Source organism: Peromyscus eremicus, chromosome 4 (assembly GCF_949786415.1).
Source record: "Peromyscus eremicus chromosome 4, PerEre_H2_v1, whole genome shotgun sequence".
Classification (NCBI taxonomy): Eukaryota; Metazoa; Chordata; class Mammalia; order Rodentia; family Cricetidae; genus Peromyscus; species Peromyscus eremicus.
Genome location: NC_081419.1, coordinates 102,782,995 through 102,798,755, shown reverse-complemented (window position 1 = coordinate 102,798,755; position 15,761 = coordinate 102,782,995). Strand labels below are relative to the sequence as shown.

The window sequence follows — 15,761 nt, the reverse complement described above, 5'->3', positions numbered from 1 at the left end:
GTGCTCTTAACTGCTAAGGCTTCTTTCTAGCCCCAAACTAAGCATTTTCAAACTACAGCCATGTAGTTTACTCAAGGTTGCTGTTTTTAAAGTCAACTCAAGGGCCTAGGAGACAGCCTGCTGGTAGACACCTGCACCAAACCCCAGGACCTATAGGATCCACCTGTTTGTCCTCTGACCTCCATGTGTGCTGTCCCTACCTAGTCGTCACACATGAGCCCAAAATACATAAAATGTAATGAGAATATTTAAAAGTCCACTCTTGCCTCTGTCTAACTGAATCAAAGCTAGAAATGTCATAGAATACAGGAACTGGATAACTCCAAGTCAGAGCTGCTGAAATGTACATGTTCAGAATTCAGCTCAATTGAACGTGCATTTGCTGAGTAACTTACATAAAAAGTATTTAAGTTCATCTTTCTGGCCATTTATATGCCCTTCCCCCATTTCAGTGCTTTCGGCTCTGATAAACAAACTTACCAGCACCTTCCTTCTTGGCCCACGGAGCCATATCACCCTGTTATTGCTGTGTGCACTGGGGAGAAAGGCCTCTAGGAGAGGAGGGCACAATGGAGGAAGAACAGGGGATATAGTTTTGCTTAGAAACACATCAATTTTATTTTGAGGCTTTTCACATACACTTATTTTATTTCTAGGTCTCTTAAATGTGTAGCTATATACTAATACCATGACTAATTTAAAATTTTCTTTGGAGAGGATTTTATTTATATTCATTGTATCTTAGTGGTAAATTTTTCACTTATTCAGACAGTAACATTACAATCACAATGCATTCTTTGTAACCAAATGACTTCAAAATGAAAAAAGGCCTTCCCCTCCTTACACATAAGTTCTCAGTACCTCTTGAAAGTCATCCATTCCTGAAAAGACACTAGGCCCTTTAGTGACTCTTGTCCCACGGTGTTCTTTTCTTTTGATTTTCTTCGGCAAAACACGTCCATGACTAGTATTAAAATTTTTAATCCGGTATTCAGAACCTAAAAAGTTAAAATGTACTTCAAATATTACAGAAAAGCAATGTAACTGACATCAATTAGCTTACAAACACCAATATATTTTAACAGTCTACAGTGAATCATCCTTCTTTCCCCTAAGAGCCAGTGAGAAAGTTAACCCATCTCCACCTTTTGAGTACTGCTTCTTTCTCAGAAGATGGTGGTGTTAGCTACATAGGACACAAGGCTTAAGAGTCTAGAGAAGCCACTTGTCTCCCCAATCCCCATCTTGGGATAAGATGATTAACAAGCCTCATTATAGTCATATTTTAAGAAAGATACAGATAACAGTAGTTTATCTGTAGCAAGCCAGATTTCTCATGCTAATGTTGTTTCCGTATATCCGCATATATCTTCACTGGTTGTTGGTTTTTGAAAACACTGGTATTTTAAAGTGTCTCCCTAGCACTGCAGAGGCTGAGGTAGGAGGAACACATGTTTGAGACTACACTGGGCTACATGGTAAGATGCTGTACCCAACAAAAGTATCTAAAAGGGTGCTCCAGGGATACAGCTCAGTGGTAGAGTGCTTGCCTGGCATACATGAGACCCTGGGTTCAATCTCCAGCACCGCAAAAAAAAAAAAAAAAAAAAAAAAAAAGCATCTGAAAAGATATCCAATTTGAAAAATTGTATGTTGGTACTTGGGAGGCATAGACAAGAGGACTACCATGAGTTCCAGGACAGGTAGGGTTACATACTGAGACTATCTCAAAATAAACAACACAAACAGGATACTAAGTTACAATACAATGCAATTGTTACATTTTATCAAAGTTATACAGAACTAATAAGCTTTTTTAATGACCTACGAAACAACTAATGAACATGTGAAAAGTTTCACTTTACTACAGGAAATCAAGAGGGCTAGAGAAATGGCTCAGAGGTTAAGACCGCACACTGCTCTTTTTTTTTTTTTTTTTTTTTTTTTTCTTTTTGGTTTTTCGAGACAGGGTTTCTCTGTGTAGCTTTGCGCCTTTCCTGGAACTCGCTTTGGAGACCAGGCTGGCCTCGAACTCACAGAGATCCGCCTGCCTCTGCCTCCCGAGTGCTGGGATTAAAGGCGTGCGCCACCACCGCCCGGCCGCACACTGCTTTTACAGAAGACCTGAATTCAGTTCCTGGCACCCACGTTAGGCAACTCACAACCATCTTTAACTCCAACTCCAAAGGATCTGATGCCCTCTTCTGGACTCTGTAGGCACCTGAATTCCTGTGCACATACCCACATACACACACACACACACTTAAAAATAACAAATCTAAAAATAAAGAAATTTAAATAGCAAAAAGAGAACACACTAATACTGATCTCAAAAAAATATAAGAATTGGTGTTGATAGGAATTTAGAGGATGTTACACTTTTATATGCTGAGGAAGTACAGTTATAAATACTGGTATATCATCTTTTCAGATGTCAACTTGGCATACAGATAAAAACGTATGTGTGTCGCTATGTCTTTAAATTGTGGAAGTTTGTTTTTCATAATTAATTTCATTTATCTTTGTTTTGAGGCAGGGTCTCACCCTGTAGCCCAGGCTGGCCTAGAACTCCCAGTGATCTTCCCATCTCAGTTTCTCAAGTGCTGGGATTACAAGTATGAGCCACAACATCTGGTTCATAATTCATTCTTTTGGCTTTGCTTTATTTTGAGACTGGATCTCTATGTGATTCTGGCTGATCTAGAGCTCACTATGTAGACCAAGCTGGCACTGAATTCACATATACTTTCCTGCCTCTACCTCCCTGGTGCTGGGGGTTAAAGGCATGCACAACCACACCCCTTTTAAAAGCTACACTTTTTTTTTAAAAAATTAGATTTATTCTAATTTAAAGGAACTGAGAAATTTGTTATTGTAAACCGATATAGTTCTCATATTCTAAGATAGACTAACTTTAAACTCACCTGGTGGGCTTCCTTTAGTTCTCTGTTTTTTCCCTGAGGATTCCTGAGATTGTCTATAATAGTTCAGCTGACTGGAAAAGTCGTCTTCTTCCTCGTGGTTGTAATTACCAAAGTTGTCATCACTGTAGAAACTAGACTCAGCATATTCTTTACTGTGGAATTTTTTGTTATGTTGACTCTTCTTTGATGTCATGTAACTTCCTGATACATGTCCATGCTAGGTAAAAATGGACAATCATTATCAGAAATGTTCAACTTATAATAGCAACAGACAGTAACAGAGTATCTTTTCCCCCAAAAGTTGAGAGAACAAAAGATAAAAGACAGTTATTAGTTCTGACTACATTAGTATTTCCTTATGTCCATATTTAACACTAAATTCAGTACACTAAATGCCACTTACATTATTAAACATTGTACTTTTTTCTTAGCTTTTATTTTCCATGTTCTGTGTCTCAGTAGTCACAGGCATACAAATATTTTAAAATTCATGCCATCATATGTAAAGTCCTTTTCCAAAGAAAAAGGTGTAAGGCCTTGAGGCATGCAAGTGACCAGGACCCACCCCTGGGGATCTCCAACTGTCAGGCTCCACCCACAGAATCAGCCCCTCCAGACACAGGCAGCTAAGCTCTTCCCTTCTTAGACAAAGTAAAAAAGCCTGAGCTCAATTCTGGGGCTTGAAATCCCACCAATCCCTGAGCTCAAAAACCCACCAATGAGCTTGCCCCAAGATCAAGAAGAGAAATCCCATCAATCCCTATCCTGGAAATCACCTCTCTGGAAAGCTCTACTCCAGAAATTCTACATAAAGCCTGCCGTCCAGCTCAGTTCTTTGCTGTTTCTCACCCAAACAGAAGCAACCATCCTCATTATGTCTTTCCCAACAAACCTCTTGTGTAAGGTTTACTGTGCTGTATGACTTTGGTATTCCTTGGCTCCAGACTGCCAGGAACATTATTGTAATGTTATATACATTTAAAAATACTAGAATTACCTTTCTAGTTGAAATATTAAGATATCATACAGATCGAAACAGCTGTAGCACTTGCATTGGGGAAACCCTTCCCCTCATAGCTCTAACACTTACAAAAGGTCTTTCTAAAATTAAAGAAAACAGTAAAGCAGCTTAGGGATAATATATAAAAAATGCATATATCAAACACTGAAAGATTAAATAGAATAGGAGTGGACTTCAGGTGGTTGGGGATGGAATGGAGGACCAGGTGGGGAGGGGGAGAGGAGATAGGGTTGAGGTAGGGATTGCAGGAAGAGACAATTGGAATTGAGGGACATTTGAGGTATGATATGGAAACCTAGTGCAGTGGAAACTTCCTAAAATATATGAAGATGATCCTAATGAGGTATCCTAATAATGGGGGAGACAGAGTCCCAACTGGCCATCTCTTGTCACCAAACGAGGCTGTCAGTATTGGGACTGAGTTGCAATCAATTGAGTTGCTGGCCAAGGGGGTCCAGTGGAAATCCCCAAACAACCCGGACTATTGCTAAGACAATGGGGTACTCTTTGCAAACTGACAGCAGGGCCCATTGCCAAGGACAATACCCACACAACTCACTGAATATGAAGAAGGTCGAGCTGGTGTTAACATGGAGCCTTCACCTCTATGTTTTAGTGTGTGGTGCAGGAAGGTACTCTGTAGGCTACCAAAAGAGAGACATATACAACAACCTAGCTACAAAACCTTTAACCTATGATCTGTCCTACCTGCAAGATATGCTAGGACAAGAGTGGCACTGAACTGGCAGAAATAGTCAACCAATGTCTGATTTGACTTAAGGCCCACATCCAACAATGCTTGAGTGACCAAAAACTAGAGATTAGATATCCCAGAGACTTTGGGTAAAACCAAACACTACTAGACTAAAAACAAAACAAAACAAAAAACCTATCAATAAAATGACTCCTAATGACATTCTGCTATACTCATAGATCAGTGCTTTATTTAGTTATCAGAGAAACTTCCTTCTGCAGCAGACAGGAACAGATACAGAGACTCACAGCCAGACATTACATGGACAGAGAGTCCTTGGAACACAAAACTTTAAATGGGATGTCTTCATCAAATCCCTCCCCTTCAGTATGGTGTTATTTTATTTGTGCTGAACTGTAATTTTATTTGTATGTTAATAAATAAAGTTGCCTGGGGGTCAGAGCTAATAGCAAGACATAGCAGAAGTCTGGCAGTAGTAGCACACGCCTTTAATCCTGATCACACGACAGGCAGATTTCTGTGTGTTCAAGGACACCATCAGCATGGAGAAACATACCTTTAATCTCTATACCAACCATAGAAGACCTGGAGGTCTGTATAGACAGGCAGTGACAAGGAGGTCATGTGGTTGGGTTTACAACCAATGAGAAGGCAGAACATAAAGTCAATAAAAAGACAGACACACAGGAAGTAGGTCTCTTTCTTAGGGGAAGGATGGCAGCAGCAGCGAAGGGTAAGATGAAAGGTTTTAAGTCTCAGCTCTTAGTTACTGCTCTGACCTCTTGGGCTTTTAACTCTGCATTTGGCTCTGTGTTTCTTATTTAATAAGACCGTTACATCTACACTTCAGATATCAGGGGACCCCATGAAAGAGGAGGTATAATGAGTCTAAGAGCCAGAGGTGGGGGCTGGAGAGATGGCTCAGTGGTTAAGAGCACTGGCTGCTCTTCCAGAGAACCTGGGCTCAATTCTCAGCACCCACATCACAGTTTCACAACTGTCTGTAACTCCAGTTCCAGGGAATCTGGCACCCTCACACAGACATACATGCAGGTAAAATATCAATGCATATAAAAATAAATAAATCTTTAAAAATAAGAGCCAAAGGGGATGGAGGACAGCAGGAGAATAAGGCCCTCTGACTCAACTGAGCAAGGCTCATGTGAACTCAGAGAGACTGAAACAGCACACACAGGGCCTGCACAGGTCTGTACCAGATCCTCTACATATATATGACAGCTTTCAGCACAGTATTTTCATAGGACGCCTGAGTGTGTGAACAAGTGAGTCTCTCATTCTTGTACCTTCTCTTGAGGTTTTTCCTTCTGTTGGGTTGCATTGTCCAGACTCAGTGTGATGGTTTTTGTTTTATTTTGTCATGTTTGGTTGCTATCTCCTAGAAACGTATTATTTTCTTTCTTTCTTCTTCTCCTTTTTTTTTTTTTTTTTTTTTTTTTGGTTTTTTGAGACAGGGTTTCTCTGTGTAGCTTTGTGCCTTTCCTGGAACTCACTCTGTAGCCCAGGTTGGCCTTGAACTCACAGAGATCCGCCTGCCTCTGCCTCCTGAGTGCTGGGATTAAAGGTGTGCGCCACCACCGCCCAGCCAACATACACAATCTTTGAGTAAAAGGATTAAAAAGGTTTCCCAAGAAAATAGAAATAGGAAATGTGCAGGTAACACTGTTCTAATATCTGATCAAATAGACATCACTCAAAAATAAGAAGAGACAGAAAAGGCCATTTCTTAATGATTAAGGGACAAGCCATCAAGAGGCTATTATAATTCTAAAGGCACATACACCAGACACAGGTGAACCTAATTTCATAAAACAAATGCTACTAGATGTAAAGATAGAAGATTAACCTCAACACAGTAATCGTGGGTGACTTCAATACCATACTCTCACCAGTAGACAAGTCATTGTGACAAGAAAAAAAAAAAACATTTGGGTTAAATTACATCATAAATCAAATGGACCTAAAAGACAACTACAGTACACTCCATCCAAATATTGCAAAATACACATTCTTTTCAGCAGTCCACGGATTTTTTTCTAAAGTAAATCATGTAAAAGAACATAAACCAAATCTTTTTATTAATTTATTTATTTTACATCCTGACTACAGCTTCCCCTCCTCTCCTCTCACTCCCTCTCTTCTCCTCTCCCCTCTGCCCTCTTCAATCCACCCCTCTTCCCATGGGCTTCAGCAAAGCATGGCACTCAAGCTGCCATAAGATCAAGCATCCTCCCTGTATTCAGGTTGCACATCAATCTAGCATGAGGAACAGGTTCCTAAGAGCCAGCCAAAGCACCGGGGATAGCCTTGCTCCCACTGCCAGGAGTTCCACATATAGACTAAGCTACACAACTGCCACATAAATACAGAGGGCCTAAATCAGTCCATGCAGGTACCCTGGTTGATGGTTCAGATTCTGTGAGTTTCCATGAGTCAAGTTAGTGCATAAACCAATTCTTAACAAATACAGGAAAATTGAAATAATTCCTGTACTCTAATTGAACACAATGGAATAAAACTAGAAATTAACAAGAGAAACTAGAACATACACAAATTCATGGATATTGAACACCACACTCCTGAATGATAAATGAGTCATCCAGAAATTTTAAAATTCCTAAAGTTGAACTAAATTATACCATAATATATCAAAATATATGTGTCCTAATTTTGTTTCCTGTTATTATGATTTAAAAAAAAACACCCTGACAAAAAGCAATTTAGGGTTTATTTTCGCTCAAGGTTCCAGATTAGAGTGCATCATAGCAGGAAGTTCACAAGAATTTCAGGGAACTGGTCATATCACCTCCATAATCAGGACCAGAGAGCTTAAGAATGAATGAATAAATGAATGAATGAATGAATGTATACATACATGCTTCTAGCTTCAGCTTGCTCTTTCCTTTTCATTCCAAGGTCCTGTCCATGAAATGATGCTGCCCATATTTAGGATGGGTCTTCCCAAAATCAATTCACTCAACTAAGAAAATCCCCTAAAGGCTAACCTAGTCCAGATAATCACTTACTAAGACTCTCTAGATTGTGTCAAGTTGACAATTAAAACCATCATATGCTGGGTGTGGAGGCATACATCTTTAATCCTCTGCAGAGTCAGAGGCAGGCAGGTCAAGAATGTTCAGTCTCTCCACTCCAATTCAATATAATGCATGAAGTCTTAGCTAGATCAGTAAGACAAAGAGGAAAATAAAAGAAACAAATAGGATAGAAAGAAGTAAAAGTATTTTTATTCACAGGTGATAGGATTCTACACATCAGAGACCCTGAAAACTCCACCAGCAAGCCTCAGATCTGATAAACAGTTTCAGAAAAGTAGCATAGCAAGTTAGGAAATTAACACACAAAAATCATTAGTCACCCTATATATCAATATCGAACATGCTGAAGATGAAACCAGAGGAACAATCCATTCATAATTGTTTTCTTAGAAGCCAAAATTTGGAATAAATCTAGCTAAGAAAGGCTATTTGTACACTATGTGAAGATGTGCTGCGGTGATTGTTGTAATAAAAAGCTGAACAGCCAACAGCTAGGCAGGAGAGTAGAGGTCAGACTTCCAGGCAGAGAGAGAACTCTGGGAAGAAGAAAGATGGAGTCGACAGCCAGATGCAGAGGAAGCAGGATGGGCAGTACAGAGATGAGGTAACGAGCCTCGTGGAAGAACATAGATTAAAAAATATGGTTAATTTAAGCTATAAGAACTAGTTAGGATCAAGCCTAAACTAAAGCCAAGCTTTTACAATTAATAGTAAGTCTAGGTGTTGTTATTTGTGAGCTGACAGTCTGAAAAGAAAAATCCAACTTCAGTACTCTACAATGAAAATTCAAATGCTGGATAAAGAAACTGAAGAAGACACTAGAAAATGTGAATACTTCCTATGTTCTCGGATTAGAAGACCTAATATGAAAAGGCTATCTTATCAAAAGCAATCTACAAATTCAAGGCAGTCTCCTTCAAAATGTCAATACCTAATTCTTCACAGAAACTAAAAAAAAAAAATCTTAAAATTCATATAGAAACACAAAAAACTCTGAAGGATTATGTTGATGATAGCAACAACAATGACTACTTAGCCAAAGGAGTCTGAATCAGTAGATCACAGAGATACTCACACATCTGTGTCTACTGCAGCACTGTGCACATTAGCTAAGTTACAAAACAAACCTAGGTGGCCATTAACAGAGGGATGGAGAGTGTTTTTCAGGCATTAAAAACAAAGTTTTGTCATTTGTAGAAAATGTATGCAACTGGATATTATCATATTAAGCTAATTAAGCCAATTTCAGAAATATAAATACTGTGGGTTTTTGTGTGTCTTAGACTTTGTACAGACACATAAACTCATGTGTCTACATACCATGAGAGTAGAAATAAACCCGTTTAGGAACAAAGTGGACTAAGTGGGGACAGTGAGGAAGGAGAAGGTGGGGGTCTGAAAGGGAATATGTTAAGTATACAAGGGACACTTGTGTGAAAATGTCCTTATAAAGGACATATACAATAAAATTGTAAAATTTTTTGCAAAAAAAATCATTTATAGCTGAGGTCTATCACAAATAGAGAAGCTTTCTTTAATGGTGAAGTAACACTGAGTGAAAAAATTGCTTATAAAAAAACTGTTTACAATAGACATTAATTTCATCACATCCTTACTAAAGCATGAAAAACAAATATATAATTTAGTCCTAGAAGTTTATTTAATGATAGTATTCATTCAAATCTTTCACTCAAGTACTTTATAATTAATTCTATCATATCTTCTGTCAATTTTTAATAAAACAAGAAAAATTCCACATAATTTTGACTTGAAGGCCAAGAAAAAACAAACACCATACCGTGTTATTAGCTTATTATATTTTAAATTTGGTGTAGTGTGAATTCTTTTTTTTCTTTTTTAGAGACAACGTTTCTCTGTGTAATCACCCTGACTGTCGTAAAACTCTCTGTAGACTAATCTGGCCTCAAACTCACAGAGATCCACCTGTCTCTACCTCCCGAGTGCTGGGATTAAAGGCATGCGCCACCACCACCCAGCAATGTGGTATTAATTCTAATATTTGCCCAGTTAGATAAAATTATTAACTATGATTTAAAATTTTTAAAAGAAGGCAACTTAAACATTTATTGATAGTCATTTATCAACACCAACTATAAAAAAGGCAACAGGGCCTGGGGTACTAGCTCATCTGATAAAGCATGGAGAACAGAGTTCAATCCCCCAAAACTGATGTAAACTGCTGGGCAGGGTAATCCCAGTGCTGGAGAGGCAGAGACAAGGAGATTCTCAGGACTCATTAGCTAGCTAACCCAGCCTATTTGACAAGAGGCCAATGCAAGACATTTTCTTAAAAACCACGGTGAGTTGGAGCTGGAGAGATGGCTCAATGGTTAAGACTGCATTCTGCCCGTCCAGAGTTTGAGTCTGATTCCTAGAACTCATGTTAAGCAGCTCACAACCACCAGGAACTCCAGTTCCAGGAGCTCTAACACTTCTAGCCTCCATGGGCACCTGCACATGTGCACATACCATCCCCACCCCAGATACACATCATTAAAAACAAAACAAATCTTCAAACAAACAAACAAACAAACAAACAAAAAGCAAGGTGATAGTGACTGAGAGTGACTGCCAAGGCTGTCTTTTGGCTTCCACATGTATACACACAGGTGCCAATGCAGCTGCAACACTTATACAAACACAAAAGAATCTGGGGCTGGAGAGCTAGCTCAGAGAATAATATCATTGGCTGCTTTTCTAAAGGACCAGTGTTCTAGCTCCAGCTGTTCTAGCTCCAGCACCCACATAGATTCTAATAATCTGTAACTCCAGTCCCTGGGGTTCCAGTGCCCTCTTCTGGCCCCTGGGGGCACTGCATGAACACAAAATAAAATCAAAAATTAAAAAAAAAAAAAAGACAACAGAGCAATAAACCACATAATCAAACAGACTAAATTCACAAAAGATTAGTACTATCAAATTAAGAAAAAGAGTAACGTTCCTGTAGAAAAGAATATTGCTTTCCTAGTATAAGATTAATTAATACTTATATAAGGACTTTATTCATACAGTGCTCATAAAAAAGAAATATAATGTTGCCTTATGGCTGTTTTCTTTTCTAGTGCTGGGGATGGAACCCAGAGCATACTAGGCAAGTGTTCTACCACTCTTGCATTTTTAAAACATTGCAAATGATTTTTGCGTTTAAAGAAGCCAATGTCGCCTGGCGGTGGTGGCACACACCTTTAATCCCAGCACTCTGGGAGGCAGAGCCAGGCAGATCTCTGTGAGTTCAAGGCCAGCTGGTCTACAAAGTGAGATCCAGGACAGGCACCAAAACTACACAGAGAAACCCTGTCTTGAAAAATAAAACAAAACAACAAAAAACCAAACAAACAAAAAAAGCCAATGTCCCATATATTCACAAGTCACTGAGATCATGCTGAATAAGTGCCTTTGGCGCACTACAGACTCAAGGGTAATCTCTAAAATCCCTGTGCAGAGAGCCCTAACCCCAGCAGATCAGAATATGACTTCATCCTGAGGTGGGCCTCAGAAATAACCTCTAATATAATTTGATGTTCTTTTGTTGTTGTTATTTTTCAAGACACAGTTTCTCTGTGTAGCCTTGGCTGTCCTAGAACTCACTCTGTAAACCAGGCTGACCTTGAACTCAGATCTGCCTACCTCTGCCTCCCAAGTGCTGTGATTAAAAGCATTCGACACCACCACCCAGCTTGACGGTATTCTTATAAAGAGGAGTAATCTGTGCATTCAGAGACACCAGGGGTTGCTATACACAGAAGCATGGCCATGTGAGGACAAAGCTGTGGGAAGGTACCCACCCATCTATAAACCAGAGAGGGGGGGCCTAAACAGACACTTCCACATAGCTGCCATTGGAAACCAACCCTAATAGCATCTTGAATAAGGACTTCTAGCCTTGAGACTCAGAGAAAACATCTAGTATGTGATCCAGACAAACACCAGTGCCAGTAAACTTGATATATATTGCATTCTTTATCTCAAAGACTTGGGAATTCATAGCATGTATCTGACAAACATATGCTAGCATGACAAACAGATTTTCAGGTATTTCCAAAAAAAAAATATGCAACTTAAACTTGTATTTGACACCTTTAAAAGGCAATACGAAAAAGCCACAACATGAATGCCACTTGAACACCCCTTTTCTACTTCCCATGGCCAATGAAAACAGAAAAGAACAAGCCCTAGTAAGGACGCTGAGAAGATGCCTCAAGCATTCCTGATGGGAAGGTAAAACAGGACAGTCTGTGAAAACGGCTTGCTGGTTCCTCAGAAAGTTAAAAGGAACCACCAATAATTTCACTATTAGGCATATGCTCCAAGGAAATGAATGGAAGGTTTTGAAGACAATTTTACACCCATTTTAATAAATTGGATTAATCACAACAGCCAAAAAATGCAAACAACCCAAAAGTCCCTCAACAGATAAATGGATAAGCAAAAATGTAGCATATACAACAATGGAGTGTTATTCAGTCTTAAAAAGAATGAAATTTTAATATGTGCTCAACATGAATGAATCCTGAAAACATGTTGAGTAATGCAGGTCAGATCCTAAAGGATAAAAGCATGATAGAGGGCCCTAGGAGAGGCAAATTCATAGACAAAAGTGAGGGCAGCAGTTAGAGGAGTGAGGAGCAGGGCTGATCCCTAGGTACAGGATATCTGTTTCAAATGAATAAGAAGTTCTGGAGATGAATGACAGTGATGATAAATACTGCAGATCTATTTAATGCCACTAAATCATACTCTGAAAGGCAGTTACATGGTATATTTTATGTTGCACATGTTTTATCGTAATAAAAAAGACAATACCTGAGAAAACGGAATGTCATAATCCCTGTAGAAGCTCGTTCTTTTCTTATAGGAACTTTCCATATGCTCAACATCTGAATCCAGGCTGTAGTCAGAACTGTCATCACCAGATGGAGAGTTATGCTGAAAGGAAACAGAGAAACGTGTGACATTCACAAGAAGGAAACTAGTTCAGAGCCACAGGAGCTTGCTTCAGCCAGTGGTGGTAACCAGTAGGGTATGTTATTCCTTAGACCCTTGAGTGATACTGACAAATTCTTGCTCCAGGCTGGAGAGACTGCTCAGCTAGCGAATGACTTACAGCTGGGTTACATGAGATACTGTCTCAAACAAGTGAGCAAGCAAACAGCAGAAAGGAATGGAAAGTTGATGTTATCTTAACTAACCTTATGTTTCTCATGTTTTCTCCTTTTGGATTTTTTCTTTTCTCTTTCTTTCTTGTGTTTTTTTCTTGATTTTCTGTAGGCTTTCTCATCTTTCTGCCTTTCATTCTCTTTTGCTTCCTGATCTTGTGTTTCTTCAAATCCTGCATCTTCTATCTCACCATCCTCTAATTCACCATCTTCTCTGTAAAAAATAAAAATGTTACACTTCAAATGTCAGTTCCAAAACAAATTTTAAAAATTAAAAAAGAAAAAAGAACGCATGTATCAAGAACTTAAATTACATTTGTATAGATAAGAGACTAGAAGATTTCTCAATAAGGGGCCAGTAAGTAAGTATTTTACTTTTTAAAGAATATTTTTGGTTTCTGTTACAAATTCTTCCCTTAAAAAATAAAAATATGGACTGGAGAGATGGTTCAGAGGTAAAGAGCACTGGCTGCTCTTCCAGAGGACCTGAGTTCAGTTCCTAGCAACAACAACCATCTGTAACGAGATCTGGTGCCCTCTTCTGGCCTGCAGGCATACATGCAGGCAGAACATTGTATACGTAATAAACAAATCTTTAAAAAAATGTAACAATCATTCTCAGCAACCAAAGTTTGTCAATCTCTAATTTAGATTCAGATCACTGGTTCTTCCAATGTATGAATGAATATAATGTTATCACAAACTATTATAATTATTAGTGACTACACTACTTAGCAAGGAAAACTAAATTATTTAAGAAAATTCTCTAATTACAAGAAAGTCTTTTTAATTTGTGGCCTGTAGGTAGCTTTAGTTGGCTTTAAAATAAAGGCAATCTATAGTATTTTTTTTTAACCATCAGAGTAAACTTCAGTAAGTAGATGGATTTAATAAAAAGATGATAAAATCCAAGCCACAAAAGATTTATAAATTCCTCAACTTTCATTTATAAAATATGTAAAATTATACATCTAATCCACTTTCCAGTGACTAGTGTCTTTGCTATTATCAAAGCTAAATCCTAGAAACTAACTTTTAATTCTGTCACATTTTTAGTTATAGAAGTCAAAGTTTTAATTCTATTTTAAAATTCAAACCAAATGATAAAACACCAAATTATGATCTGAGCATCTTAAAGACAAGCTGGAATTACTATGAATGTTTAATGTATAAAATATAAATTGTTCATGTCATTCTCCTGTTAAAAATCTTCAATAATAATACAGTAACTCAAAGTTTATCTCCTTTTGAGAGAGGAAGTGGTCTCAAGAAGACTGAATTGGTAGTTAATGAAACTGGTTTTTATATATTCAAAGTCGTCTTTAATAAACAGTCTTCAGTGGCTCCCTTCTGGCCTGAGGCTGATATCAAATCTCCTTGATATTTATTATTCAAAGGCTTTTAAAAATTGAGCCCCCACTTGGCCAGCTAATTTTAGTATCTGAAAATGTCATCTAAAATTTCTCATTAACTTACTCACCTCAATAACAATTCCCACTCTGTCACAGAGCTAATTTCAATATATTTAGAATACAAATTAGATGCCATTTTCTCCAAGATGCCTCCTCTTCCTAACTCTAGTTTAGAGATACTCCAAGTACTGCCTTCTTTGTCCTATTATTGCATTCTTAACATTGTGTTCTGATCCCTTGTTCATTGCTTGGTGAGTAAAGGGTTTGACTATCTTTCATATACGTTTTTTTGGTTTTTCAAGACAGGGTTTCTCTGTTTAGCTTTGTGCCTTTCCTGGAACTCACTCTGGAGCCCAGGCTGGCCTTGAGCTCGCAGAGAGTGCTGAGATCCGCCTGGCTCATATATGTATCTTTAGCATCTAGCATAGTACCTACTATTACTCAACCAATGAACATGTAATAACCATATAGAATTAGTATAGGGCACCATCCTAAATAGTCATTGTTATTTTCCCCCCAGTTCAATTATAAAAACTAAAATGGTGCAGTATTTGAATGAGAATGCCCCCTCCCACCTGCACTGGCTCATATGTTTGAATGCTTATTCACCCAACGACCCAGGCTCGTGTATTTGAATGCTTGTTCAACAGTTGGTAGAACTGTTTGGGAAAGATTAAGAGGTGTGGCCCTGTTGGAGAAAATATGTCACTGGGGATAGGCTTTGAGTTTTAAAGGCCCATGCCATTCCCAGTGAGCTCCTCTGTCTTTCTGTACCTTTCTACCCCTAGCTCCTTTCCTCCCTCCCTTCCTTCCTCTCTCCCTCTCTCATTTTGCCATACACCTCACTGTAATAGCCATGGATTCACCATCTGAAACTGTAAGCAAGCTCCCAATTAAATGCTTTCTTTCATAAGTTACCTTAGTCATGGTGTCTACTCACAGCAATAGAAAAGTAACTAAGATAATGGTGTATTTGCACTTACATGAACTTAAAATTTTCTGTGAGAGACAGGCTTGGCATTCTGCTATCTTAATGATGATGATGATGGCAATGATAATGTATTTATTATTGTTGCTATGTGTGTGCATGATGCAAGGGGGAGAACATTATGCTGCAGCACATATGTAGAGATCAGAGGACCACTTTGTAGACTCAAGTCTGTCCTTTGCTTTTGAGTGGGTTCCAGTATCAAGCTCATGTTACAGGCTTCACAGCAACCACCTTCACATACTGAGCCATATCACTGGCCCCATTCTGCTCAAATTAATTTTTCTGCACTTGAAAACAACTATAGAATTCTTTGGACCAAGAAAATTAGTGAATACATTAACTAAAAGGCAAGTATAAACATGTTTTAAATAACTTTAGTCATAAAAAATAAAAACCTGTAAACACACAAATCTCTACATGTGAACCAATATATAAATTTGTTTATGT

The 15,761-nt window shown here is 38.4% G+C and overlaps 1 protein-coding gene across 1 annotated transcript in view; it reads right to left on the bottom strand.

The window, feature by feature from the left end:
* The window catches only part of Zc3h6 (zinc finger CCCH-type containing 6), a 55,558-nt gene that overhangs the window by 18,085 nt on the left and 21,712 nt on the right, over positions 1–15,761 (bottom strand). Inside the window, exons 2-5 of the mRNA XM_059261395.1 lie at positions 12,945–13,125; positions 12,559–12,681; positions 2,925–3,141; positions 862–998 (exon numbers count right to left, since the gene is read on the bottom strand). Coding sequence (XP_059117378.1) covers positions 862–998; positions 2,925–3,141; positions 12,559–12,681; positions 12,945–13,125 — 658 coding nt within the window. The remainder of the gene's footprint in view (positions 1–861; positions 999–2,924; positions 3,142–12,558; positions 12,682–12,944; positions 13,126–15,761) is intronic.